This window comes from Sporobolomyces salmoneus (genome assembly GCF_050403485.1).
Source record: "Sporobolomyces salmoneus JCM6883 DNA, S_salmoneus_JCM6883_v1_ctg1, whole genome shotgun sequence".
Classification (NCBI taxonomy): Eukaryota; Fungi; Basidiomycota; class Microbotryomycetes; order Sporidiobolales; family Sporidiobolaceae; genus Sporobolomyces; species Sporobolomyces salmoneus.
The window spans coordinates 661,282-684,858 of NW_027481162.1; the positions used below are offsets into that span (position 1 = coordinate 661,282).

General features: G+C 51.3%; 10 protein-coding genes across 10 annotated transcripts; 2 read left to right on the top strand and 8 right to left on the bottom strand.

Annotated features, from left to right (window-relative positions):
* Positions 1-3: 3 nt before the first annotated feature.
* Positions 4-1,370, bottom strand: JCM6883_007549 (uncharacterized protein; the record flags this gene model as incomplete). Its single annotated transcript, XM_076628380.1, has 3 exons — positions 4-551; positions 869-1,150; positions 1,211-1,370. 3 exons carry the CDS (start codon positions 1,368-1,370, stop codon positions 4-6), a joined length of 990 nt encoding a protein of 329 aa, XP_076491781.1.
* A 4,388-nt stretch (positions 1,371-5,758) lies between these two features.
* JCM6883_007550 (uncharacterized protein) lies at positions 5,759-6,575 on the bottom strand (the record flags this gene model as incomplete). Its single annotated transcript, XM_076628381.1, has 2 exons — positions 5,759-6,453; positions 6,518-6,575. The coding sequence occupies 2 exons, from the start codon at positions 6,573-6,575 to the stop codon at positions 5,759-5,761; spliced, it is 753 nt and encodes a 250-aa protein (XP_076491782.1).
* Positions 6,576-7,563: 988 nt separating this feature from the next.
* On the bottom strand, positions 7,564-9,921 carry JCM6883_007551 (MFS transporter; the record flags this gene model as incomplete). The annotated part of the gene is made up of 9 exons (XM_076628382.1): positions 7,564-7,635; positions 7,694-8,187; positions 8,282-8,315; positions 8,383-8,720; positions 8,877-9,024; positions 9,081-9,211; positions 9,268-9,374; positions 9,441-9,464; positions 9,533-9,921. 9 exons carry the CDS (start codon positions 9,919-9,921, stop codon positions 7,564-7,566), a joined length of 1,737 nt encoding a protein of 578 aa, XP_076491783.1.
* Positions 9,922-10,980: 1,059 nt separating this feature from the next.
* On the bottom strand, positions 10,981-11,921 carry JCM6883_007552 (uncharacterized protein; the record flags this gene model as incomplete). The annotated part of the gene is made up of 6 exons (XM_076628383.1): positions 10,981-11,073; positions 11,145-11,265; positions 11,335-11,413; positions 11,485-11,546; positions 11,625-11,664; positions 11,816-11,921. 6 exons carry the CDS (start codon positions 11,919-11,921, stop codon positions 10,981-10,983), a joined length of 501 nt encoding a protein of 166 aa, XP_076491784.1.
* Positions 11,922-12,244: 323 nt separating this feature from the next.
* On the bottom strand, positions 12,245-14,071 carry RPN10 (proteasome regulatory particle base subunit RPN10; the record flags this gene model as incomplete). Its single annotated transcript, XM_076628384.1, has 7 exons — positions 12,245-12,297; positions 12,379-12,799; positions 12,920-13,315; positions 13,406-13,501; positions 13,583-13,694; positions 13,801-13,906; positions 14,005-14,071. 7 exons carry the CDS (start codon positions 14,069-14,071, stop codon positions 12,245-12,247), a joined length of 1,251 nt encoding a protein of 416 aa, XP_076491785.1.
* Positions 14,072-14,254: 183 nt separating this feature from the next.
* TSR2 (Tsr2p) lies at positions 14,255-14,989 on the top strand (the record flags this gene model as incomplete). Its single annotated transcript, XM_076628385.1, has 1 exon — positions 14,255-14,989. The coding sequence occupies one exon, from the start codon at positions 14,255-14,257 to the stop codon at positions 14,987-14,989; it is 735 nt and encodes a 244-aa protein (XP_076491786.1).
* A 214-nt stretch (positions 14,990-15,203) lies between these two features.
* Positions 15,204-16,751, bottom strand: JCM6883_007555 (uncharacterized protein; the record flags this gene model as incomplete). The annotated part of the gene is made up of 2 exons (XM_076628386.1): positions 15,204-16,640; positions 16,710-16,751. 2 exons carry the CDS (start codon positions 16,749-16,751, stop codon positions 15,204-15,206), a joined length of 1,479 nt encoding a protein of 492 aa, XP_076491787.1.
* A 252-nt stretch (positions 16,752-17,003) lies between these two features.
* On the bottom strand, positions 17,004-18,515 carry JCM6883_007556 (lysophospholipid acyltransferase family protein; the record flags this gene model as incomplete). The annotated part of the gene is made up of 4 exons (XM_076628387.1): positions 17,004-17,579; positions 17,661-17,849; positions 17,913-18,023; positions 18,084-18,515. The coding sequence occupies 4 exons, from the start codon at positions 18,513-18,515 to the stop codon at positions 17,004-17,006; spliced, it is 1,308 nt and encodes a 435-aa protein (XP_076491788.1).
* A 648-nt stretch (positions 18,516-19,163) lies between these two features.
* On the bottom strand, positions 19,164-20,131 carry JCM6883_007557 (uncharacterized protein; the record flags this gene model as incomplete). The annotated part of the gene is made up of 5 exons (XM_076628388.1): positions 19,164-19,288; positions 19,348-19,517; positions 19,587-19,697; positions 19,759-19,866; positions 19,959-20,131. 5 exons carry the CDS (start codon positions 20,129-20,131, stop codon positions 19,164-19,166), a joined length of 687 nt encoding a protein of 228 aa, XP_076491789.1.
* Positions 20,132-20,669: 538 nt separating this feature from the next.
* JCM6883_007558 (uncharacterized protein) lies at positions 20,670-23,307 on the top strand (the record flags this gene model as incomplete). Its single annotated transcript, XM_076628389.1, has 4 exons — positions 20,670-22,189; positions 22,252-23,134; positions 23,206-23,217; positions 23,281-23,307. The coding sequence occupies 4 exons, from the start codon at positions 20,670-20,672 to the stop codon at positions 23,305-23,307; spliced, it is 2,442 nt and encodes an 813-aa protein (XP_076491790.1).
* Between the last annotated feature and the right edge of the window lie 270 nt (positions 23,308-23,577).

Consider the following 23,577-nt stretch of genomic DNA (forward strand, 5'->3'; position numbering starts at 1 on the left):
AGCCTACGGTCTCAGCGACACAACTCCGTCCCATTCGCGATCCAATTCTTCCCATCTCGACTTGAACCTTTCCAACATCTCGAGCCCTTTTCTGGCCGCTTCCTCGTCGATCACAATACCGCTTTCCAATATCGATGGGGAGCGATCCGATTCGGTAATGGTGTTGGAAAAGGGCTGATCTTTGTCGCTCGATTTCGAGGAAGGGTCGACAGTCGAGACGAGACATCGACGTTTGGAAGGAGAAGCAGCTTCGGTGACGACCTCCGGAGAAGAAGGGTAGTCGAAGCTCTGTCTCCAAGGAGGAACGCGAGACTGAGTTGTTGAAGGAGCGGTTTCCGATTCGACGGGAGAGACAAGGTGATGTTTTGGGTCAGGCAACGAGGCGACGTCATGTGAATGTTTCATGTCGGAACTTTGAGGGGGATGAGGAGGAACGAATCCTGTCTGAAGGGGTCGAGTCGGTTTCGAAGATGCGGTCGTGGACGCGTCGGCAGAAGGGTCCGCAGTTGACGAGGCTACGGCTTTACTTTTCTTCTTCTTCTTCTTCTTCTCTGACAGAGAAGTAATGTCTGAGATCGGGGAATTGCGACGAAAAGGAGAAGAATGGTCGACTAACTCGGTTTTGGCTTCGTCTTCGCTCGCAACAGCGTCTGCCGCCTCGAAACAATATCACGACGGATCCTGCCACTGAACCGCTCCGACATCCAGTCTACATCGCTCTTTTGACCCCCATCTTCAAAGAAACTGAGCAATTTCGCGTCTTCCTCAGGCGTCCAGGGTGGTTCTCTGTAGTTCACTGGATCTGGCCAAAGTGAAGATGCGATGTTGAATCTTACCGGATCAAAGGGGAGCGAGAGTCCTCACTCACCATGTCCCGCCGTTTCAAGCTCCTTCATCCGACGCAGTCTACCCCTTGTCGAAGAGACATCTCTCATCCACCCGGGACGTCTCTTCTCATCCCAGTATGGTTGCATTCGATCGGAGAAAGCCTGGTGATTCATGACTTGCCCGTTCGCTCGATTTTCGGTGAACACTTCCCAGAGAATTTCAATTTCTGGCAGGAACCCGGCCAAACCCTTCTCTTTGTGCCGTTTGGGTCGTGTCTCCTTCTCCTTGTGATTCGATCCACTCTCTGACGGGTTTGCGAGATCTATCGAGGAGGCTAGGTCAGAGTGTCTCTTTGAGAAACACAAAGACCCGAGGCACTCACTCGCGTCATCGGTTGGAGTCACCTCATTGTCCTCGGCATCCTCGTCTCCACCTTCTTCGTCACCTTCCTCATTGTCGGACATCATACTCGCTTCAGGAATTCGAGGTTCAGCCGAATCGGGTTGAGTCGAGCGACCAGTTTTCTCGACCTCTGATTCCATTCTGTAGCTCGTGTCGGATGGGTTGGCGACGGAGGAGTTGACTCGGTTGTGTAGCTCGTAATCTCGATTATAGATGTGAGGGTTGCCGAGGATAGGGCGGGAACGACTGAATGAAGAATTCGAAGGAGTCTGCACGGCTCTGACGACACGACTTGATCCGCCAGACTGTCTTACAGCGTGCTACTAATACGCTAGGACCGTCCGAGACCTGCTAGAGCTAGCGAGGAGGGCTGATTCGAGGTTGTTGGATGAAGAAAGAGGAGGAGTCGTGTTCGAGTTGTACTTGCTTTGAGGCGAGCTGGACAAGTTCAAGCGAGCGCTGGCTATTTCTTCGCGTGGGCTTAGCTGCTCGGAGGGTCGATGAGAGGAGGTGAAGAGACTCGAGCTTGAGTCTTCGGAGTGAGCAGCTCAAGCAGCGAGCCTTCCTGACAACAGCGCTCGCATTCATAGTCGGAGGAACCTCGTACAGATTACAAAGGGAGAAATCACAGAAAAAAGAACGGTAACCGAGGCGAAACTTTGTGACCCATCCCTCAAGCTTTTCGACAATTCCCAGCCCTTGACCTCGCTTCCAGCTCCCTTCATCTCGCCTCTTTCCCTCGTTCTCCTGCCTCTCGATCGATCCTCTTCTGTGTCATTCTCCTCATGAACTCCTCGGAAATCTGACTTTCTGCCGCGAGTTCGTCCGGTTGTTCTCCAAGCACAATTTCAATGTTTCGATCCTTCGCCGCAAGTCCAACGTCCTTGATCGAAGCGAGAATCTCCTCCGTTCGATATTCCGGCGAGAGAGAGCTCAAAGATGGAAGGTAGATTGTGGCGAGCCGAGTGAATTTCCTGGGATTTTTGAGAAGAGAAACGAAAGAGTCGAGAGAAGTGCTGCAGAGGTCTGCCGACAGGTCGTATGAACCGTCATATGAAATTGCGGAGAAGAGAAGACGCAGGTTCGCGATGGGTTGTTCGCCTTTCTCCGCCCAATACCAGGGAAGGTTGACGAGAATCGAATCGAGAGGCAGGGAAGGGATCTCGGAATTTGCGTCGAGGAAGAGGTCCGACGTGAGAGTGATCGAGTCAAGTTGTGAGGCCAGGGCGGTCAGGGTTGCCGTATCGGACCTGTCGAAGTCGCAGGTTTCCAGACCTAGGTGAAGAAGAGACGGAAAGCTTGCGGCTTGGAGAGGGAGCGGGGCGAGAACGACGGAGCACAGACCAAGTACTTCAAGAGAAGGGAAAGTGAGAAGAGACATGGTCGTCGTGTCGATCTCGACGTTGTTGAGAAAGACTCGCGAGAGGCCTATTTTCGACATCTGGAGAATCAGCTCAACTTCGGACAGAAGTGCGGCGGATCCACAGACGAACTCGAACCGTGGAACTTGTCCAAACTCCAGAGATCAGACGAGGTGATGAGCTGCTCCGTCGAGCTTAACGCTCGCGGAACTTCCCTTAAAAGGCGCGCGACTTCTTTGACTGATGCTACTTCCGAATTTTCCTCCTCTGCGAACACCATCGTGCGTACCGCTGATATCGAATCGTTTTGTTCGTCCTCGTCTCCAACAAGAAGCGAGAGTGTCTCGATCGTTCTGCCAAATGGAATCCGGACGAACTCGTAGAGGAGAGGTTGGGCGATTTCGTTGAGAACTCGAGTCGTGAGAGAGAGGGAGTAGAGTGAGGAGCGAAACTCTCTTTCGAGTTTTCGAGTACGAAGGTTGCTGGTCAAAGGAGGAAGACGCAAATTATCGATGACGAGGCGGAGGAGTTCGACCGGTAGCTGAGCAGGCATAGCAGAGGATAACGATTGGATCTCTAGATCGACTACCAGCCAAGGTGTGAATTAGCGCTGTCGTGGTCTGAAGGAAGACAGACGCCAATGAAGGTTCGCGTTAACTCACTCAAAGGCCTTTTGTTCCCTCACAGTTTCTTCAGACTATCTGTCTGAATGTCCTCTTTACTTGCCACACTGCTCAGAGGAGGAGACGGACAGGATTCGATAGCTGTAGATGAAAAGGGTTGAGTGACGATTCGAAGGCGAAGCGGTCGATGCAAGGGCGGTCGGCGTGAGTGCAAGTTGTCGGAAGTATCAGGGATGCTCCTGCGCGCTCGAGAGAAGACGGGCTGAATATCGGAGTGAAGGGAAGAGGGAAAGAAAGTCTCGCATGCTTTCCTCCCTCTTAGCTGCGACTCCAGCTGCCGAAAAGGGCTTTGAGCAACTCAGATGAAGTAAATATGCCCTCGAGATTCTCCTGAACCCTCCTGAAAAGCTAGTTCCTCCGCTCTACCGGAACAGTTCCAGTTTCTCGCGAGCTCTTTGCCCCCTGAAACCCGCTTCAACAACGTCCCTGGGCTGGGGTTGTAATGCAGCGTCGCGAAAGAGTTCGTGTAGCAGTCGCGGACCGAGAACCGTCCATCGCGCGGAAACAGCTCCTTCACGTCGATTCCGTCAAGTCTTCCGAGTCCTTAAATCTGTCCTCGCTCGAGCGTTCCTCCGACCAGGCGTGAAAGTCACGACTTCTCGCGGGTTAGTCGGAAGTAAAACATGTTGAAAGGGCTGTGGAGACAACCGGAAACATGCAGAAACAAACGAGAGACAAGGGAAATACAAACAAGCAAAAAAGGACAAAACCTCGTATCCACTTTTTCCACGCCGAGATACTGCTCAGTGCCTACTCCTCGTTGCCATCCTTTGCCTCTGTTACTCTTCCGCTCTTCTCCTTCGTTGCCTTGAACAAAACTCTTGCGAAATATACAGAATGCTTTCTTGCGATTCGAAAATGAGCTCAATTCCATCTCGCTTACACTCCTCAATCACTCGCTCCATCTCAACGACGTCATCCGACGATTCAATTCGGGAGGGATGCCATCCGCGATCGACGTAGATTGACTTCAAGGACCAAGTTTTGGATGATCGCCGAGCGGCGAGCAATTCCAGGACATGTTGAAAGGGAGCGGAAGTCAGAGTCGATGTCGTCGGAAAGATACGAAGATGCTGAACGGATGCGATAGCCTCCATCATAGCGAGCAAGTCGAGAGTCGAATCGTAGACATCGACCAGAATGCGGGAAGAGTAATCGGAGAAGAGGCCGTTTGCGGCGAGATCATAGAGGTCTGCAGAGATGACGATTGTATCGAGTTGTGGCAGAAGGCGAGAGAGGCTGGTTTGTTCGAGTCGACGTAGGTCGTGGGCGAAATTCAGTTGTCGTAATCCGAGAGCTCGTAATGACGGCAACACCTCCGCGTCGAGCAGACGTGAACCAACAGATTGCATCACCAGGTAATCGATGGAGAGAGATCGAAGAGAGGTGAAGGGGCCGGCAATAGTGCCAGCGAAGCCGTATCCGGAAAGGTCGAGATTGACAAGATCTGAACAGGAAGATTTAAGCTCCACAACTTTCTCCCTAGCTCAAGTTGCAGGCATATAGACTCACTTGTTTGCTGGACCAGGAGTGCAAGGTCGAGGGGATCCGCAGGGCGGCGCTCGATTGCGAGACTTTCAATAGCTTTCCATCTCGCGAGAACCTCTGCAACTCGTCTTGAACTTGCAAAAGCCTCAATTACAAGCTCCTTAGAGCCCACGAAAGCATCCTCCGACCCGAATAAGAGTTCAAGTTGAGCGTCTGATTTGATCCAAACGATTTCCAACAGAAGAGGTTGAGCGACCGTGCGGAAACGTCGAGAAACGAGTGAGAGGGAACAGAGGGTAGATTGTCGCTCTTTGTAGATCGTCCGTTGGAAGTTATGAGGTAGGGTAGGTTCGAAGATTTCGCGAAGGAGTTCGGGAGGGAGGCAAGAGAGGGAATTCATGAGGATTCGCAAGAACTGACTCGTCTCAAGGATGACTTTGGTCTGCAGAAATATCACGGTATCAGCTGCCAACTCTTGCCTTCGGTTCCTTCCAGGCTCAAGAGAAATCGACTGAGATTGATGAAGAGGGAGGAACGTACTCTTTGTTCTCTAGCGGCACTCCGTGGCCTGGCAGTAATTCTCCTCTAGTGCCACTGATCTGCCTGCACCACCGCAAGACGTGCTGAAGCCTTTGTGGGAGGTGGAAGTCGAGGTTGTTTGATGAAGGAAGGGAAGCAGTCGGGTTCGAGTTGGACTCGCTTCCAGTCGAGTTGGGGCAGGTCGGGTGAAATGTCTTCGCCGTTGGGAATCGAAGACAGTTGAACCAAGAGATGGTGAAACGAGCGAAAGGAAGAGCTCAATTTCCGTTCCGCTTTCAAGTTTCAACAGCTTCGATTCGAGACTCCGGCGTCTGAAGGCAGGCACTCTCGTTCAATGTCATAGTGGCAACGGCACAAACTACAGCCGAATAAAACACGAATGAGAAGAAAACGGTACCCAAAATCAGACTATTCCTTCGATTCTTCCACTTTCGCAACCTTTCTTTCAACTCGATCTCAGCCTACTTCCTCACTTCTCCCTCTCTGGCAATCCCCCTCTGTCATCCTCCTCATGAATTCCTCCGAAATTTGAGAATTCACCGTGAGCTCATCCAATCGATTATCCGATCGATCTTCCCTCACTACCAACACATCCCGCTCCTTTGCGACGACCGCGGCGTTCTCAATCGAAGTAATGGTTGGGTATGTTCGGTCGAGAGACGCCAGTGAAGGGAGATAGAGCGATTCGAGGCGCGAGAACCGATCCGGATCCATCAGTGCCGAGGCGAAAGAGTCGAGGAGGATGACGCATTCCGGTATCGACCACAGACTCACGACGTCGCAGTGAATGAGGCGAAGGTGCACGATACACACTTCTTCGTCAGGTTCGTCGAGCTCATACCACGGAAGATTGACCAGAATACGGGCGAGAGGAAGCGAAGGGATTTCGGGAACTGCCGGGAACAACACAGATGCCGGAAGGGTGATCGAATCGAGTTCTGGACAGAACGAGGTCAGGGTTGTTATGTTCTTGCTGTCGAGATCGTCGCAGTCGAAAATCAGATGGCGGAGAGACGGGAAACTGGCAACTGAGAGAGGGTCCGGTACGAAATTGACGAATTCGAGACCGAGGACCGCGAGGGAAGGGAAGGTGAGACGAGAGATCGATTTCGTGTCGAGCTTGACGGTGTTGAGGAAAACCCGGGAAAGGTCTGATTAAGGAGCGGAAATGTCAGCACAATCGGTTACAGACTCAGGCTTGATACAGAGACGGACTAGAACCATGGAACATATTCAAGCTCCACAAATCGGACGAGGTGATCAGCTGCTCCATCGAGCTGAATGCCGACGGTACTTCCCTCAGAAGGCGTGCGAGGTCGTCCGGGTTTGTGCGCTCCTGTAAAGCATAATCGTAGTCGAAGACGACTGTTCGTATCGACGATAGTCCGCCATTCGTTTTGCCATCTCTGACGAGGAGCGAGAGGGTTTCGATAGCTTTGTTACCCGGAGACCGAATACCCGGGATCCTAACGAAGTTGTAGAGGAGAGGTCGAGCGATTTGCTGAAAGACGCGACTAGTGAGGGAGAGGGAATAGAGCGAGGAGCGAGATTCTTTCTCAAGTTCGAGGGTGCGAAGATGGCTCGTGAAGGGAGGAAGACGGAGAGTCGACGACGAGGCGGAGGATTTCGACGGGGAGTTGGTCAGGCATGGTAGTGGAAGATGGACTCTATTTCGAGCTGCTACATAATAAGGGATTTGCGACTGTCAGCTCTGATTGAGGACGGAGACTAAGACGAGATTGGAACGGTAACGAAATCACGAGGGAACTTACGTTGCGTGGACTCTTGCGCCCACCGAAGTGATTTACAGAGACTAGGATGCTATAGCTATACTTCTGGAGGGTCTCGAGGTAGTCTAGACGCAGGGATTCCGATTAGAGATGAGAATCGTCGAGGTTTCTAGAGAGGCGAGGACACCAACCTGCTGACTGTAAGGGATGCCTGAGAGACTCTCAACACTGTCTGGACCGTCTGATCAGGCGCTGAGGACGCGGGTGAGGGCCGAGACGAGTCCGAATATGTTTGGTGATCTGGAAGGACTCGTCTAGTGAGCGTTCGAGCTGCGATGAGGCGAGCCTGTGTCGTCCGAGAGAAAGCTTATGTTCGCTGCGTCGAAGGTGTGTGTGAGCGAAGAGACGAGACACAACAGACGTTTCGAATTTCGCATTCTTGAAGGAGCTACCCCAGCAAGCTTGCTCAAAGAGATATGACATGATGATAACAACAACGAAGATCTATAGGATGCAATACAACGTGAGAGTCTAAGCATTATCCTTCTTCGCAAACTTGGACCTCATTCGAATCCGTTCTCCGTAAAACCAGAGAATCGGTACCTGCCCAACGGAAACGATTTGTCAGTGAAGTGAAGACTGGAGAGAGAAAGAGGCTTACTGATGGCCAACTGATCAGAATAGCAGCTACTGCGAGAAGCACAGCTCCATAACCGTAACCGAGTGTCGACCACATGTAAGGTGCAGCGAGAGGTAAACCGAAACCGAAAAGAGATCGGAAGAAGACGGCGGTAGCGACAGCACTAGCCGAATAGTGTTTGAAGCAATCAAGGAGGTATATCTGCGAACTATTGAACACAATAATTATCGCGAAGGAGATAAGGAACAACCCGATGTCGACGACGATCCAGTGAAGCCGTCGCTCGGCCGCGAAACCGTAGAGCAACAGCCCCAAAGGTAGAAGAATGGCGGCGGGGAATTGGAAGGGTAGTCGAAATTCTGGTCGTCCTGGCGAGTTATACCGAACCTTCAATCGACGATAGACGACGTCAAGAAGTCTCGCTCCTCCTTGAGCAGCGGCGAAGAAACCGAGTCCCATCGCGATAAAGTTGAGACCAGCGATTCCAACCGATTGATTGTAGATGTTCTCGAAGACTGCGGCGATTTCGAGAGTCAGTCCTCAATTCGAATGGGATTCTTATTCGAATGGGATTCTTGTTCGAATGGGATGCTTTCGCTTGAGACTCACTCGTAGTAGTCGATACGAGCATCATGTAGATGATCTGCAGATGCGAGAGGAGGGCCTCAGTCCTAAGCTTGTGAGATAATAGAGAGATTCGGGGAACTCACCCCGTATAGAAGGCTCATATAGAGGGTAATGACCTGCAAGATTGGCTCATGCCAGAACAGGACGAAAGGTCGAACCATCCCATGCTCAAACACTTCAAGAGGCGACTTCTTCCCTCCCGCCTTGACTTCGAAGATAGTTTGGACCCTGTCGCTGTCCTTCGGAAGGTCCATCGATTTCTTCAGTTCTGACGCTTGCTTCTTGAGTAGAACTGGGTGATATGTCTCGCGAAGGAGGACGAGACCGAAGACTTGAACGAGAGCGGAGAACATCGACGTGGACCAGAACACCCACTTCCAGCCGCTGGGAATCGTCGCCGCGAATCCTCCGATGATGGGTCCTAAGGGCAGCAGCGGTTAGTTCGAGCTTGAAGTACATAGAGGGGCGTGGCGGAAAGGCAAGGGAGAAAGCGAAGAAAAGCAGGGAAACTTCGATCAAATTTCCCTTTTCCTTCGCTTTCTTCCGTCCTTCCCGTCATGAAAGTGTGCGGACTGACCTAAAGCGGGTCCCAATAACGGCCCCAACGCGTAAAGAGCTGCACTTCTTCCTCGTTCTTCAGGTCTCCACAGATCGCTCAATACTCCTGCTCCAATCGCGAGAGGTGCTCCTCCTCCCAGTCCCGCCAAGAATCGGAATGCGATGAACTGTCGCGATCACATCAGTTGTTGCTGCAGCGATGAACGGAAGGAGAATAGCTCACTTGACCTTTCGTTTTTGCGAAAGCGCATACCAGGTTGAAGATGATATAGAACACGTTTGCGGACTGCAATATCCGTACTCGGCCGTAGAGCTCTGATGCCGGCGCGAGAACCAAAGGCCCGATAGCGAAACCTGAGAGAATGATTGTCAGCGCAGGAAAGGCGAATGAGGATCCGCTGCTGACTTACCGAGGACAAAGATTGAAGTGACCATTGAGAGTTCAAGCTCGGAAGTGATGCCCAAAGCTTCGCCGACTTGAGGTGCTGCGGGTGCAATCGCGGAGGAAGATAGAGGTCTGCAAAACGAACAGAGATTAACATTGTCGCATCCGAAGCCTGTAAGTTGGGGATCCAGGCCTTACGCGACAAGCGTAAAGGCCGCGACACTACCGGTGGCCACAGATTGGCGCGTTAGAACCCATTCAAAGAAGAAAAGGAGAGGATCAAAACATACATAAAAGTCGAAGTCATCCGCCTCGCATTCGACCAATTCAACGGGTTCGCCGGATCGTCCTGACCTTTCCACTGGACGACGATAATCTGAGTCCCATCCTCCGTGTAGTATTTCTCCTCCTCTTCGTCCTCCTGACTAATCCCTCCTTTCTCCAACTTCCCTAGATCTTTCTCCACAGTCGCGGAAGACGCCGGTTCAGCATCATGTAGCGTGATATTGCTATCTTGATCCTCTTCCTCGCTCTTCGTCCCCGTCGAGTCGTGTGAGCCGTCTATTCGGTCCGATTTCGTCTTTGGAGATGAAGCCGGTTCAAGCGGAGCGATCGGTACTGTCGTGGATAAGGTTATCGGCTCGTCGAGTACACCATCGTCTTTATCAGACGAAGGCATTTCCAGCCGAGATCGTTGGCAAGGAGAGGAGCTTTCTCGCGGTTTTGTCGGAGATTGATTCGAAAATGCTGTGCCATGTGCAAAACGGTGCGCGGTGCCGAGATCCCCTCAAATCCGGATCAGCCGTGCCGAAGCAGAAATTGAGCTTGGAGCCCTTCGAACGGAACTCGAATTTGTTGTTCGCTTTCGCTTACAATACTGTACAAAGCTCTTGAAAGCAGCCCTTCGACGCTGCCTCTGTCGTCGTAGATCTCACAGTCGTGCCTAGCGCTGAGCTGGGAGTCTCCCGAAGCAGGTGGCGACTCGAAAAGGAGGACACTGTCATTTGTTCGCACAGTCTCGCTAGAGTTTGATAGGTTTGTCTCTGTGAACTGGAGCGGACGGCTATCCAGCTGCTCTCCGTGATCTCGGTAGGTAGCCACGGGAGAAAACAGGGCAACAACTGGCTCGACTACACGACTAGGGTTGAAACCGACAAAACCTCGAGCGACGTTTCAGAGCCTCAGCACGAAGTCGCCTCTAACGTCCGGTACGCGAAGAGATACAGTCGAGGCATCTCACTTGTGCGTGCTGCCAGGTGAATGGACATCGTGCGACTGTCGAAGTCGTCCTGTGCGAGTCCAGCTCATCTCTCTCTAGATGCCTGGCCCAGGCGTCACGTCAGTCAACCTCCCAACAATGGTGAGTCTGCGACGACCAGGAGATCTCGCCGTCCGAGGAGCGAACGAGGCAACAGCGAGCAAGCTCGTAAGATGATTCCGCCGCGAAAACTCAGATTCTTCTGCTTCTTTCTGTGACAGGGAGGCAAGTAGTGTATTTCCGTATCCGTGTAATAAAGGGTGTATACCAACTCAAATACTGATTACGTATGAGAAAGGCAAAAAGCAAAGAACAATATTAGGTTTGTGAGATGAAATCGAAAGTAAGGTAAGAGGGCGATGTGAGGCGATGCAAGCTTTGGCGAGTTGAGAATTGACTATGATACATTGTGTATTCCGTTTTAAGGGGAGGAGAGTTCGCATCGCATTAGAGAGAGATTGAAAGAAGGGATGAGCGTGTTTAAACTTCAACGAGAGCACCTCCGAATCCGTTTCCGGATCGACCAGCTCGGGATCCTTGAACGAGGATCATAACGAGGAGGATCGTGAGGATCTACATATCACAAACACCAATTTCAGTCAGTTTCGTCGAGGGGAGAGCAGAGGGATTAGGAGTGAGCTTACGATCCAGTTCAACCACGAGATACCCTCGATACCGTTCAAGACGCCGCAGTAGGCGTATCGGAAAGTGTTGCAGTTCAATCCTCCTCCGAGCGATTGAGTCAAAGCGGCAACTCCCGACATCCTGTGAAAACGACCAGGCGAGTCAGTTCTCTTTTTCACCAGAAAGAGTCAGAGAGGAATGAACGCGTACATGAAGACCCAGGAGAGGAAGATGATGACGGCATGGGAAGCGATCGAGAAGAGGAAGCTACCGGTAGCCTTGAGGAAACCTGCAAGTAGAGGCACAAGGGGTAAGTCTTCTGGCTCTGCCTTCGGAAGTCTAATCCGATCCTCGACTTGCCGACAAGGTAGATGATTGCGAATACGAAAGTCCACAAGTTCGCAAACAAGAGGAAACGAACTCTAAAAAATGACGATCGTCCCTCAAATCAGTCTCGGTTCGAATTCAGTTCTCACTAAAGGAGTTTTGTTGAGACTCACCGGTCACGAATCGAGTTTGAAGGCCAATCTTGACCGTTGTCTACAGATCACACGAGTGAGGAGAGTTAGCGTCTAAAAAATGATGAGATGATTCATCTCAAACGGGAAAGTCATCTACACCGAGAGGTTTCGTCTCGTTCGCCCTCGATGTGCGATTGGAGAGTGTAGTGTAAGGGAGAGGGTGGGCTTACAGTGGTTAGTAACGGCGGCGCACATTGCCCATCCTACGAGAGTAAACAAGATGAGGAGACCGAAAAGGATGGGGTGGGCACGCTTGACATGAGTATCGATAGGCATGATTGAAAGTGTTGATTAGGTTGAGTTTGAGAGTGTGAGAGTTGTGCGAGTAGCGAGAGCGAAGTGAAGTGGAGAGGGAGAAGAGAGAGGCGAAAGTTTCGAGATCTGACTTGTGAAAATCTCGAAAGAGCGACGAGCGTCATCATTTCGTGGACCTCGGCCTCGTACGAAATCTCCTTTCCGTCGCTATGATCGTCGTGCTCATTCAACTCAACTCAAACTCACACGCGAGTCGAATCACTCTACTTCCAAACTCTCAAACACTGATTCGAGGCGTCGTTCATCAATCGAAAAAAATTGCAACAAAAACACTTTCAATCGTTTTACTCTTTCTTTGGCTCCTTCTGATTCTCCGCATCTTGCATACTTAACGCAACTGTGGAAGATCACCAAACTCAGTCAACTGTCTCTTCTCGTGAGAGAAACAGCAGTCTGATGAACAGGAAAATCGACTCACTAGCTCTCGCAATATCTTCGTCCTCATCCCCCTCTGCCTGCCCTTCTCCGCCGTCTCCCAGCATGTCGATATCATCATCGTCTCCACCTTGACTCAATAACAAAGCTCTTCTCAATTCCTCATCTTCGTCCAAATCCTCGTCATCTCCTTCTCCCGTCAACATCTCATCCCCTCCTTCTTCTCCAATCTCGACATCCTCAACTTCGGCGGCGGTTCGAGTCGTATCAGTCGGGTTTGTCGGGATCGCGGCACCTCCCGTTGGATCGGTGATTCGAGTCGAAATCCCTTCAGGGACAGGCTCGGATTGAGCAGCGGCGGTAGTAGAAGCAGGGTTGGATTCAGAGGGAGTAGGACCTGAACCGGAGGCGGCGGCGGCAGCGGCTTGTCGAGCTTGTTCTTCTTGTAAGGACATTCGAAGCGCCTGTGCGATGAAAATTGACGGAACATCAGCCCTCCAGTCTTCCGGCTCAAACAGATCAAAACTTGTCGTCCTGCTTTTCGACGAGGAAGAGAAAGACAGATGAAGCAATCTTGGACGCACCATAGCCAATTCAGGATCCAAATTCGGATCGACTCCAAACTCGTCCGCCTCACCTCCTCCCCCTGCCCCAGCTCCTCCTCCACTTCCTCCATTCCCTGCATCCTCGTCACCTCCCTCCCCTCTAACGATAGGGGATTGCATAATCTTCTCCGAGAGTAGATGAGGCCCCGGTTCGACGTGAAGGAAATGAGAATTGTCTGAAGACGAAACGGCACCGATCAAGGCTTCGAGTTTCGTCGAGTTTGATTCGGGTTCGGCTGGAGTGGAGGTAGAGGTTGAGGCGGAGGCGGAGGAGGAGGAGAGAGTGGGAATGGAGAGATCGAGAGAGAGGTCAGAGGAGGAACCGAAGGAAACAATGTCGAGAGCTACGTTGTTCTTCTTCAATTTCTTGCCGAGCTGCACGAGGGAAAGAAAGATCAGCTCATGATCCGAAGACAAGCTGAAGAGTTCAAGAGAGGGATGAAGGGACTGAAAGTGAAAACTGACTTTGACGAGAGAAGCTTGAGAATCTTTGATCGGCGACCCAACAAACGCGATAATCCTCTGACGTTGATTCTTGTTCTGTCGATGTTTCAACGCCAACTACTCAAACGCCCGAACTCGTGTCAGCCAAGTCGATTCCAAGCGCGAGAGGAAGGGGAAAACGAAAGAGAATGTTCTTACTTGAGCTACTTGAATCCCAGTTTGTAAATCGACTTGACCACCTCTCTTGATTTCATGCATCGCAGCGATCAATTTCCCTTCATCTTGAGTCAACGTCGTCAATACTTCAGGTCTGCATCCGTTCCGAAACATTCAACCTCGTCAATATTTCTCCCCTTTCTCTCTCGTCTCGCGCCGCGCTCGAAAGGAGGAAGAAAGGGAGGGGAGAGCAAACTCACCCTTTGCCAGCCATGACCATCAACCCTACTTCGTTCTCTGGATTCGCTCGTACTTTGGAATTGAACAAGACGTGGACTGCATCGTTTTGGGCTTCCAATCGAGTAGCTGCTCACTCGAACGTGTCAGTACCTTCTACGAACTGCTGTCTATGGAATGCAGGACGGTAGGAGGGGAAGAGAGAGCGAGGAGATGGGGAAACTGACGTGCGTAATCGCCATTGAGAGAGTAATGAGAATTATCCAAGACGATGATTGTAGCTTCTAGTGACATCTTAGTAGTATTCGGACGAGTGATTGCACTCGATCTGAGTCGACGAGTGAGAGGTGGGAGAGTGAGATTCGACTCGTTCGCTTCTCTCCTTCTTTCTCTCATCTCAAGCTTGCTCAATCTCGCCCTAACAAAGTAAGTCTGATCCTGAATCAACTCTGATGAGTACTAACGTCCGTTCTGTAGATGTCCGAACCTTTACCCGCTTCAACCTCGACTCCTTCTCCAGAAGATCAAGCACTCCTCCTCTTTGCCCGTTCAACGATCGATCTCCTGCACATTTGGCCCGCTCTACGACTCGCGATCACCCACGGATGGGGAGGAGGAACGAAACAATCTACTCAAGGGAGGACTCATCTCGCCGAGGATATCGTTGATTTATTCTATTCTGCCGCTTCTACCTCTTCCGAGTCAGGAGGAGGAGGAGCGTCTACCTCGACGGGAAGTACATCGCTGAGTGAAGGAGGAGTGAAAGTCCCCGCGAGGGATGAGGTGGAGGAAACGTTGAAATGGTCGATTTCTCAACAATTCGATTTGGACCTCGAAGATGGATCCGAAATGACCGTTGCGAAGGACCTTATCGCTCTTTGGAGGGAATGTATTCGAAGAGTGTTGGATCCAAGTGGTCAGGGGGAAGTCGAGGGAGAATTAGCGAAGAAGTTTAGGGAAGGAGCGGAAAAGGCAAAGAGGGAAGATGGAGAGGGGAGGTTTCAGGCTCAGAGAGCTCCCGGACAAGAAGGAGAGGACGATGAGGAGGATACAACGGACGATGATGAGGATAGTGAAGGGTTCGAGACGGAGGAGGATGAACAAATGGGTGGAGTCGAGGCGGCACCACCGGCGAGGGAAAGAGTAGAACCAGTTATAGATGAAGATGGGTTCGAGATGGTACAGCCGAAGAAGAAGGGAGGTAGGAGATAGAATGCTGTAACTTTTCTTATTTCGCATTCTATCTCTCGCTTTGGCCGTTTCGTAACGAGAGCGACCCTTGCTATTTTCCTGCCGTTGTGGACAGCTCGAGATCGTTCATAGTATACCCAACGACAGTTGGAGTCGGATTACCAGTAAAACGGACAGCACAACTTGGTTCAATCAGATTTCCCGTTACCTTCACGCTTTCTTCCTTTCGTTCCCGTCAAATCTCATACCTACTCGGATTCCAGCCCATATCGTCGCCAAAACTCGGACATCTCCCCCAATGGCGGTGACAACCGCACCACCTTTCGTGCAAATCTTCATATTGCGCGTCAGAATCTCCCGACTCGTCTTCGTATTCTCCGTGCAATGCCGCCTCGTAGGGATCCTCCTCATCCTCCTCATCCTCTTCGCGTTCGAGAGCCGCCTGATACGCCTCCGACTCCAGAATTTGTAGTCCTCTGATCGTACTGCCTTCAATCTCGATTCCCAATTTTTCTGCCAGTTCCATGAGCTCCTTGACCTTTTCTGCCGAACATTCGGGGGTCCAATCGGGAAGTTCCCACTCGTAAAGGTTTGCGTCCTCCTCCTCCTCCTCTGAAGGGGCTTCCGAGTCGAAATTGTCGAGAACGAGTCTTTTGAGGCTGGTAAGCTTGGACTCATCTGAAACGACATCGATTAATACTTGAGCTCGCACATCAGAGTGAAGTCCGAAGTTAAGGGACTCGAGGGGGAGATGGGAGAGGGAATCGTAGAATTCGGGAGAAGTGAGAAGTGCGGTTCCTCCGAGGGCGAGGTGAGTGAGGTTGGGGAAGCGAGAAAGATAGCCCGGAGCGAGTGACGAGTTGGTAGTAGCTTGATCGAAGGAGAAGAGCGATAGTCGAGTGAGGAGGAGAGGATGACCAACATTTTGGAGAAGGCGACCCAGGTGAACCGAATGAGTGAATGCGACGAGTTGAAGTCGGGAGAGGGGAAATTCCCGAAGGATGGAGTGTATGTTGATCTCTGTCGACTCCATCGTCAGGTATCGAAGGCCAAACAACTGATCCGAACGTTTCCACAGCTCGAGTTGCACGTCTGGTTCAACTTGCTCTTCATACAATTCGCCACTGGCAGGTTGTTCCTGCGTATTTCGGAGCTCCTCCCAGTCGAGATAGCTCTTGTACGCTGTCCAGCCGTATGATCTGACGGCAAATGTTTCGAGTCGTATGTTGTTGGCGAAATCTGATGGTTTCGGATAATACTTGAGGACGAACTGGTTATCGACGAAGAGGATGAGCGCCTTGAGATTCGGAAGAGTCCTAACGAAGTGTCGTAGCGTCGCTGGTTGAGAAAGCGAAATTGAGGTACTTTTCGAGCCGGTTTGACCAGAGTGGAATTTGAGAGTGAGATCTTCGACGAAGCCGCACAGCGCCTTGTTCGACTGGAGAGTTCTTTGAAAGATGTCGAATTGATAGAGATCGACGGTAACCTTTCGATACAATTGAGATCGATGGAAAGGGAGGAGGCGCGCGCTCAATGGGGGAAGAACGAACGAAGGACCCAGGTGGGAGAAGAGGTAGAGCAGGAGTTCGTTTGGAAGGGTCTCGAGAGTAGGTCTGATGGGTTCGGGAGCATCGGGAGGGGCACAGAGGGTGACGACGTCGGGGTCTTTGGTCTGTTAGATCAAGGGAAGAGAGGGAGCTCGTCAGCCTCCTGAATGCAATCCAAGTCGAGAGAAGCTTACAGTAGATTCAAGAGTACCATCAGGGTCGACTGTGTCGCTCATCGAAGGTTCTAGACGGAGACGGCGAGTGAATGGTAAGAGAAAGCGAAATCACCTAAGTTGAACTCGCGGCTCTTTTCGTGTCGCTCGTCGCCCGATGCGACTTTCGCCTCGCCTTGGACGGGATTAGACATTCCTTGACAGAGTTAGATCACAGCGCCAATTTAGAAAAGCAGAAATAGAAAAATGCGAGAATCCGTTTCGATGCAAATTACAACACAATAAGCCCTCCTTTCCTCTTCACCATCCCCAAGACTAGCTCCTCCATTTCGTCAACACCGACACGACGACGTACCCGACCGCGTAGTACATGATCGACAATCCAATCGGCACCGAAGTCAATCTCACCCAATCCTCCGCTCTCATCTCGACCTCAAACTCGACCTTCCCACCCTCCTTCTCCTCCTCTTCAAACCCTCTTCCATTCGCCTTGAACCTCCCCATCCTCCGATCCTTCATCTCCCAACGTTCAAAAATCCATTTCTCGAATTCTTTCCTCTCTTCGTCCGTGATCTCAGTCTCGATATGTTGAGGTCTCGCACTTTGTCGCACTTGTCCAATCGGGATCTCGCTCGGATCGACTTTGAAAGTCTGGAGATGCAAGTGCACGGTCGGAGGCGAAATACCGCGTCCGAACCAGGATTGGAGGGAATAGTGAGATTGGGCGTAGGTTTGGGGTTGGACGCCGGAGTAGGCCATTGTGAGATCGTAGAGAGTCAGAGAGGGAGAGGGAGTAGAGGAGGAGGATGCGGAAGGGAACAGAGTTGAGAGGAGTCGGAGAGTGTAGAGAAGTCCGGTCGAACGCGGGAGGAGAGTGTACTCCATATCCGGCTACGCAAATGAGAGGTCAGTCATTCCAGTCGATTCAACGAAAGGGAAGTATTCGAGAAGAGGAGAGTGATCCAAACTCACGATTCCCTGAGCCTCCGCGAAAGCTTTACTTTTCGGTCTCGTCAACCTCGAATACAGCGTTCCTTCCGGGAAGATAACCAATTGGAACGGATCGTTCCTCTCGACCGAGTCTCTCGCCGTTTCGTACATGGTTGATTTCGAGAGTGGTTTGGCTCGAGAGAGGAAAACGAAACGGAAAAGTTGCATCGCCTGTCAAAGAGCTCCGGGTCAGAGAGAGTCTACCAATATGGGAGACTGTGGAGAGGAACTCACGGGACCGACGAGAGGGGCCCACTGAAGGGAAGCTTTAATGATGATTACGATTCCCTCTGAGACGTTCGCATACGCCATGACGATCCAAATCAAAATCCAATCGATATAGCACTGCAGTCCCCGAGTTATCGTTCAGTCTCGGATATCGACTAAATGAGAAAGAGGACGAACTTGATGATTCGACATCCAAATCGCATGTTTCTGAATCCTAAACCCCGTCACTTTCCCCTCCTTATCCCGCTTCACGAATCTTTCCAATTCCTCTTGACTATCCATCGTGATCACGAACTTACTCCTCCCAAACAATCTCACGATCGCAATCAAAATCGAAGCGAAGATTTCTTTCGTCCATTTGATCCCTAATCGAAACACCTCGCGGGAGGAAAGCTTGATTGATCGAAATGGCTCGGCCCGAGTGAAGCTGAGGAGAACGGAGAGGAGGAGGAAGGGAAGGAAGAGGAGTTGGAAAGTGTGGGCGAAGAGCAAGTAAACGAGGAAAGTCGTGTTGAACGTCAGGACTCGTAGTCGGTCGAGGAAAGTGGGAGGAGGTCGAGAATCCATAGGGATCATGTGCAGCGCCCGATCATCTTGCACTGCGGTCATCGAGGGAGAGAGAGAGAGGGAGATGGAGATGACGAGGAAGGCGGTGCACGGAAGTCTTAAGCGAATGAATGTACTGCAGGTCGTTGTAAGGGAAAGTCGAGGGACCGCCCAGAGAAGTTGAGCGGGGAGAGTGAGCGTTGAAAGGTGACGGAAGAGAGAGAACAGAACTTGTGGATTTCCGTTTCACACAGTCGTGTGCAGTCGTGTGCGCGTGAAAGTCGCCTCGCTGTCTCTCAATTGACTCCTATCGTTCGTACAGAGCTGGAGAGATTGCTCGACAAGGGAATGCTACATTCAACAAACGAGAAAAACGAAAGAGAGAGAAAAAGAGTAAAAAAGCGGAAAATACCGAAGAGAGAGGTTTCGTGACTGTTGCGAGATTAAACGAGGGAAATGGACATGATAAGAGCGAGAGAGAAGGAGCGTAATCTATAACCGAGAGGGTAAGAGCTGAGAGAGGGCGAGTTAGGGGAAAAGACGAGCGCAGATATAGTAAAATTGAAAAGAGTGTCCGTTAGAAGTAGCGTGAAGGGGATGAAGGATGAGTGTCTATGGGTCGTGAGATTTTGATCTTCTTCTGACGGTATCAAGGCCGTTGAGGACAGCTCGCATGTGGAAGAAGACGGATTTTAGGAACGGAGATTTCGCTCATCGACCGAAAACTCCTGCACCTCCAATGAGCACGAGTGCGATCGTGACTGGTAGGGCGATCACGAGGGGATGCGAAACAGTCTTTGATAGACTCGCGAACGAGCAACCGGCGCACGTCCAGCCTAGCGACACAAACTCGAGTCAGCCTTGAGACCATCGAGTAGAGCAGGGAATGACTCACCGGCCGCAAGAGGGGTATAAGGTTGCGGAGAATACAAAGCGAAATTGATGATCGCGTTATTCCCGTTGAACCTTCCAGCTTCGGCCGTCGCATCCGCTCCTCGTTCGTCGTAAACCCTCAGAGTATAACTCGCTTGAGCAAGGGGAAGAGCGTTCGGAGATTGAGCATATCTACTCGAGTTCATCCAGTGAGCTCATGAAGCACTCTGGAGGAGAGTGCGGGAGGGAAAGGGAACTGACTGCCAGGGATCCCAAACGAGAGAAGTTTCAGCCGCCGCGATCGTCGTGATTGGGTAAGTGTACCCATTCGCAGTACACCTCGCTTCGAATGTCAGACTTGACGGTGTCACACTATGAAGGAAGCGCATCAATACAGTACGGAGTGAGAGGAGAGGAGGGATGGGAAACAAACTAGAGTGAAGTGTAATTCCAACCGAAAGTGATGGGGTTACCAGAGGCGATCTTGTAGTATGAAGCTTGAGCAGTTTGTGCAGGTGTCAAGTAGGTTAATCCTCCAGCACTGTCGTTGGGACGTGGGTCGATCAACGAACGGGCAAACAGGGGGGAATCAGCACGACGCTCTCGAAGGGGGAGTTTGAGAGGGAGACTCACGCGGCAGTCTGAGGAATACTGATCGTAGAGGATGTAGACGACTGTTGATTCGGTTGTTCTTGTCGTTTGACGAGGGGATCTTGAGTAGGAGTCGCTTGAGGAGAGACTTCGATCGGCGAAGATGACAAGGCGAGAGTCGCTAGTGAGACCAGCACTAGTAATCTCCTGAACATCCTTGAGATCGAGAGTGAACGCGGAAAGAGTGAAGACAGGTTTGCGGTTCGCGAGCGAGACGAGAGTCGACTAATTCGCCAAAATTCGATTCGACCCATGATAAATCGTACTAGTACTTCAAGTCCACACTGGCAAACCCTCATAGGCTACCGTCGAAGTCAAAGTTGAACGTGATTCTCGACTGAATTCGCCCGCGTTTTCTGCTTTCGTCACTTCTCTCCACTCCCTTCGACAGCTCGCTCGCTAGAACAGAACCTCGACAGACCAGCTACAGACTCCGCCTCAGTGCTCTCGGCTTTTCCGTCGCCCCCCACGAACCTCGGCCGGAGAGACGAGTCGCGAAGGATCTTCGATTCGATCATCCCTCACTTGCTACGATACCCATACAAACCTATCGGTAGACTATTCCAGAGGTTAGTCCAACTCGTACCTTCCCCCTCGATTCGAACTAGGACAGTGCACTGCCAAGCAAGGAATTCGGTCATCCAGAACTGACCCGTCTCTCTTCTCTCCCTTTCCCAGAGCTAGCGTGAAACGATGGGCAACAATGGCTCTACACCTTCTTCCTCTACTTCACATCCCCATCTATCAGCCTCTCGAGGAGGAGGAGGATCTTCGAGTACGGCAGCTCAATTACGTTCGTCCCCTCGACCTCGAAACATCTCGTTACCTTCTGGGGACGATTTCAGACCTTCGAGAACGAGTTCATTAGCTGAACGGAGGAAGAAGAAACCTGGTACAGATACCACGGCGGCGGGCGGAACGAAAGATTCGAAAGGAAGCGTGAATCGATTACCTTCGATCTCAGTTGGACGAACTACGAGTAGCGGTGGATATCCGTCGAGAAGGAAGGGAGGAGCAGTTCTGGACGACGAGGCGGATGTCGACGATGATGATGCGGGAGAAGGATCAGACGACCTCGAGAGACCTGGGAGTGGAGTTGGAACGCTGAGAGGAGCGATGCAAGGGAAAGCTGAACACGTCGTTTATGGACCGAAGAGGATAGACGATGGAACTGGGTTCGTCGCGAGTCCAACTCCGGGAGGAATGGGCAAAGTCGTTCCGATCAAAGCGATTTCGACAGTTGGAAACGCTACAACAGCGAGGAGTGATGCAGTAGCGAGAGGGGAAATCAGGAGTGGATCTTCGAATGCGAATCATACGGTCAAGGATAATCTGGGGGAAACTGCAGCGGCGAACAACGAGAAAGAGAGGAGGAGGTTAAAATCACCGATGGATCCGGACGACACGATGCACCCAGATTATCGAGATTCACCGCGGTTGACGCCAGAAGTCCTCATGAGTTCCGAATCGATGCCGGTTTTGTCGAGTCCGAAAGGGGAAGAACCGCCAACAGAATCTCCTTTCACTCCGGAAGAAGATCAAGCTCAAGATCAACAGCGACAGGGTTCTTCTGCACCCCCAACGACCGAATCATCAACTTCGAACTTGCCCCATTCTTCTTCGAGTACTCGCAACGTTATCGCTTCAACAACTTCATTCTCTCACGCCGCTTCTTCGATTTTCGCTCCTACTTCGCCCTTCTCTCCTACTTCACCACAATCTGTCCCCGCCCATCTCCCTTCCGAATCTGATCTTCTCCCTCCTCATTCTTCGTCGCCGAATCCTCCATCTCATGCCCCAATCGAAACCGTTCTCGCTCCCCCAGTTCCAGCTGAAGTTCTCCCTCTCGCTCCCGAATCGATCCCTTCCGGTACTTCCGTCATCGCATCACCGACAAATTCGAAAGTCTCGACTCCGACGGGTCAAGTCCCATCCCCTGCCGTCTTACTTCCTCCGACTCTGTTCAACGCTCCCGTCGCAGCGATTCCGATCCCTCTCCTCTCGGTTCCTTCTCCAACAATCGCTCAGAATCTGATCGCAGCTGCAGTCGATTTGGGAGCAGGAGAGAAAGGTGTACCGACTTTGATCAAGTGGAAGAACGAGGATGGTCAAGAAGAAAGGAAGGGGGGAGTGAAAAAGGGTCCGAAAGAGGTTTACGTGACTGGAACGTTTGCGAATGGGTGGAAAGTCAAGATTGAACTACGAAAGACAGAGTGAGCACCATCGTACTCTCGAGCGGATTGGAAAGGGAGACTAACTCGAAATCGTTTCACAGCGCAACCGATTTCTCTGCTTTGATCTCTTTACCTCCCGGACCTCATCGACTCAAATTCATCGTCGACAACGAATGGAAAGCTTCGAAACACCTGCCCGTTGCGACGGACGCCGACGGAAACCTGATCAATTATCTTCAAGTGAATCCCGTCGACACGAAACCTCTCGCGAATCTATGGGCTTCAGCGACGGGAACCGCGACGAGTGGCACCTCGACTCCTTCGAACCCGACTTCTCCAGACTCTTCAAATCAACAAACAAAAACTACGAGTTCTCCTACAGCTTCATCCGGTTCGACCGTAGGAGGAACCCCGACGGCAGTACCGATCAACGTTTTACCGTCACATCAACAAGTGAACCCTTCTTCTCGATTGAGGGAACAAGCCGTCGCGAGATCTGCTGGTCAATCCGTTTCCACTTCGTACAACTCTCAATGGCCTGGAATCCTCGCCGAACTCGGAGGTGCGCCTTCACTAGAGGACGAAGGAGGAGACAACGGCGGGAATGGTCAAGGAGTTTACGATGAAGACGATTTCGCGACATGGACGCAAGAGATCCCTCCCGAATTGGAACAATGGGGAGAATGGGAATTGGAACGCGATCAAATCGAATCTGACTGGTTGAACGCGAATCCGAACCCGACGAATTCGACTCCTGGACCAGTGTATCCTCCTCAACCTCCTTCGGCGGGAGTACCTCCCCCGACTCTGCCGGCACAACTCGAGAAAGGTCCGTTGAACCATGCGGCATATGTGACGATGGGAAGTGGAGACGATAATAGTATTTTACCGAAACCTGATCATTCGGTGATCAATCATTTGGCGGCGAGTCCGATCAAAGGAGGATTCTTGTCGGTTGGAGTTACGACGAGGTACAAGAGAAAGGTGAGCCTTCAACGTTTCCTCTTTCCGTTTTCTGCTTGTGCTGACTGCCCCTTCTTTTTTCTTCTGTACAGTTTGTCACGATTGTGAGCATTCGTCTACTCCTTGTCAATCGCCGTATCGTACTGACTCTCGAAACTCTTCAACAGGTGTATTACAAAGCGCTCGCTCGATGAAAAGACCCAGCGTCCTTCTATTCAGTTCTTCGTACATAGTATCAGTATCCCCTAGCTTTACACACCCTTCTCCTCGCTATTCAACAGGTACATAAGGTAGTTTCTTTGCGTTTGGCTCGGTTTTCCCTTTTTTTGCTTCTTTCGTTGTTCTTTTTTGTTCTTTTTCGTGCTTTCTCTCTCTCTCTCTCTCTCTCTCTCTCTCTCTCTCTCGCTCGCTCGCCTATCTGTTCTTCGTATTTCTGTCTCGTCGCTTCTCTCCCTCTGAATGCA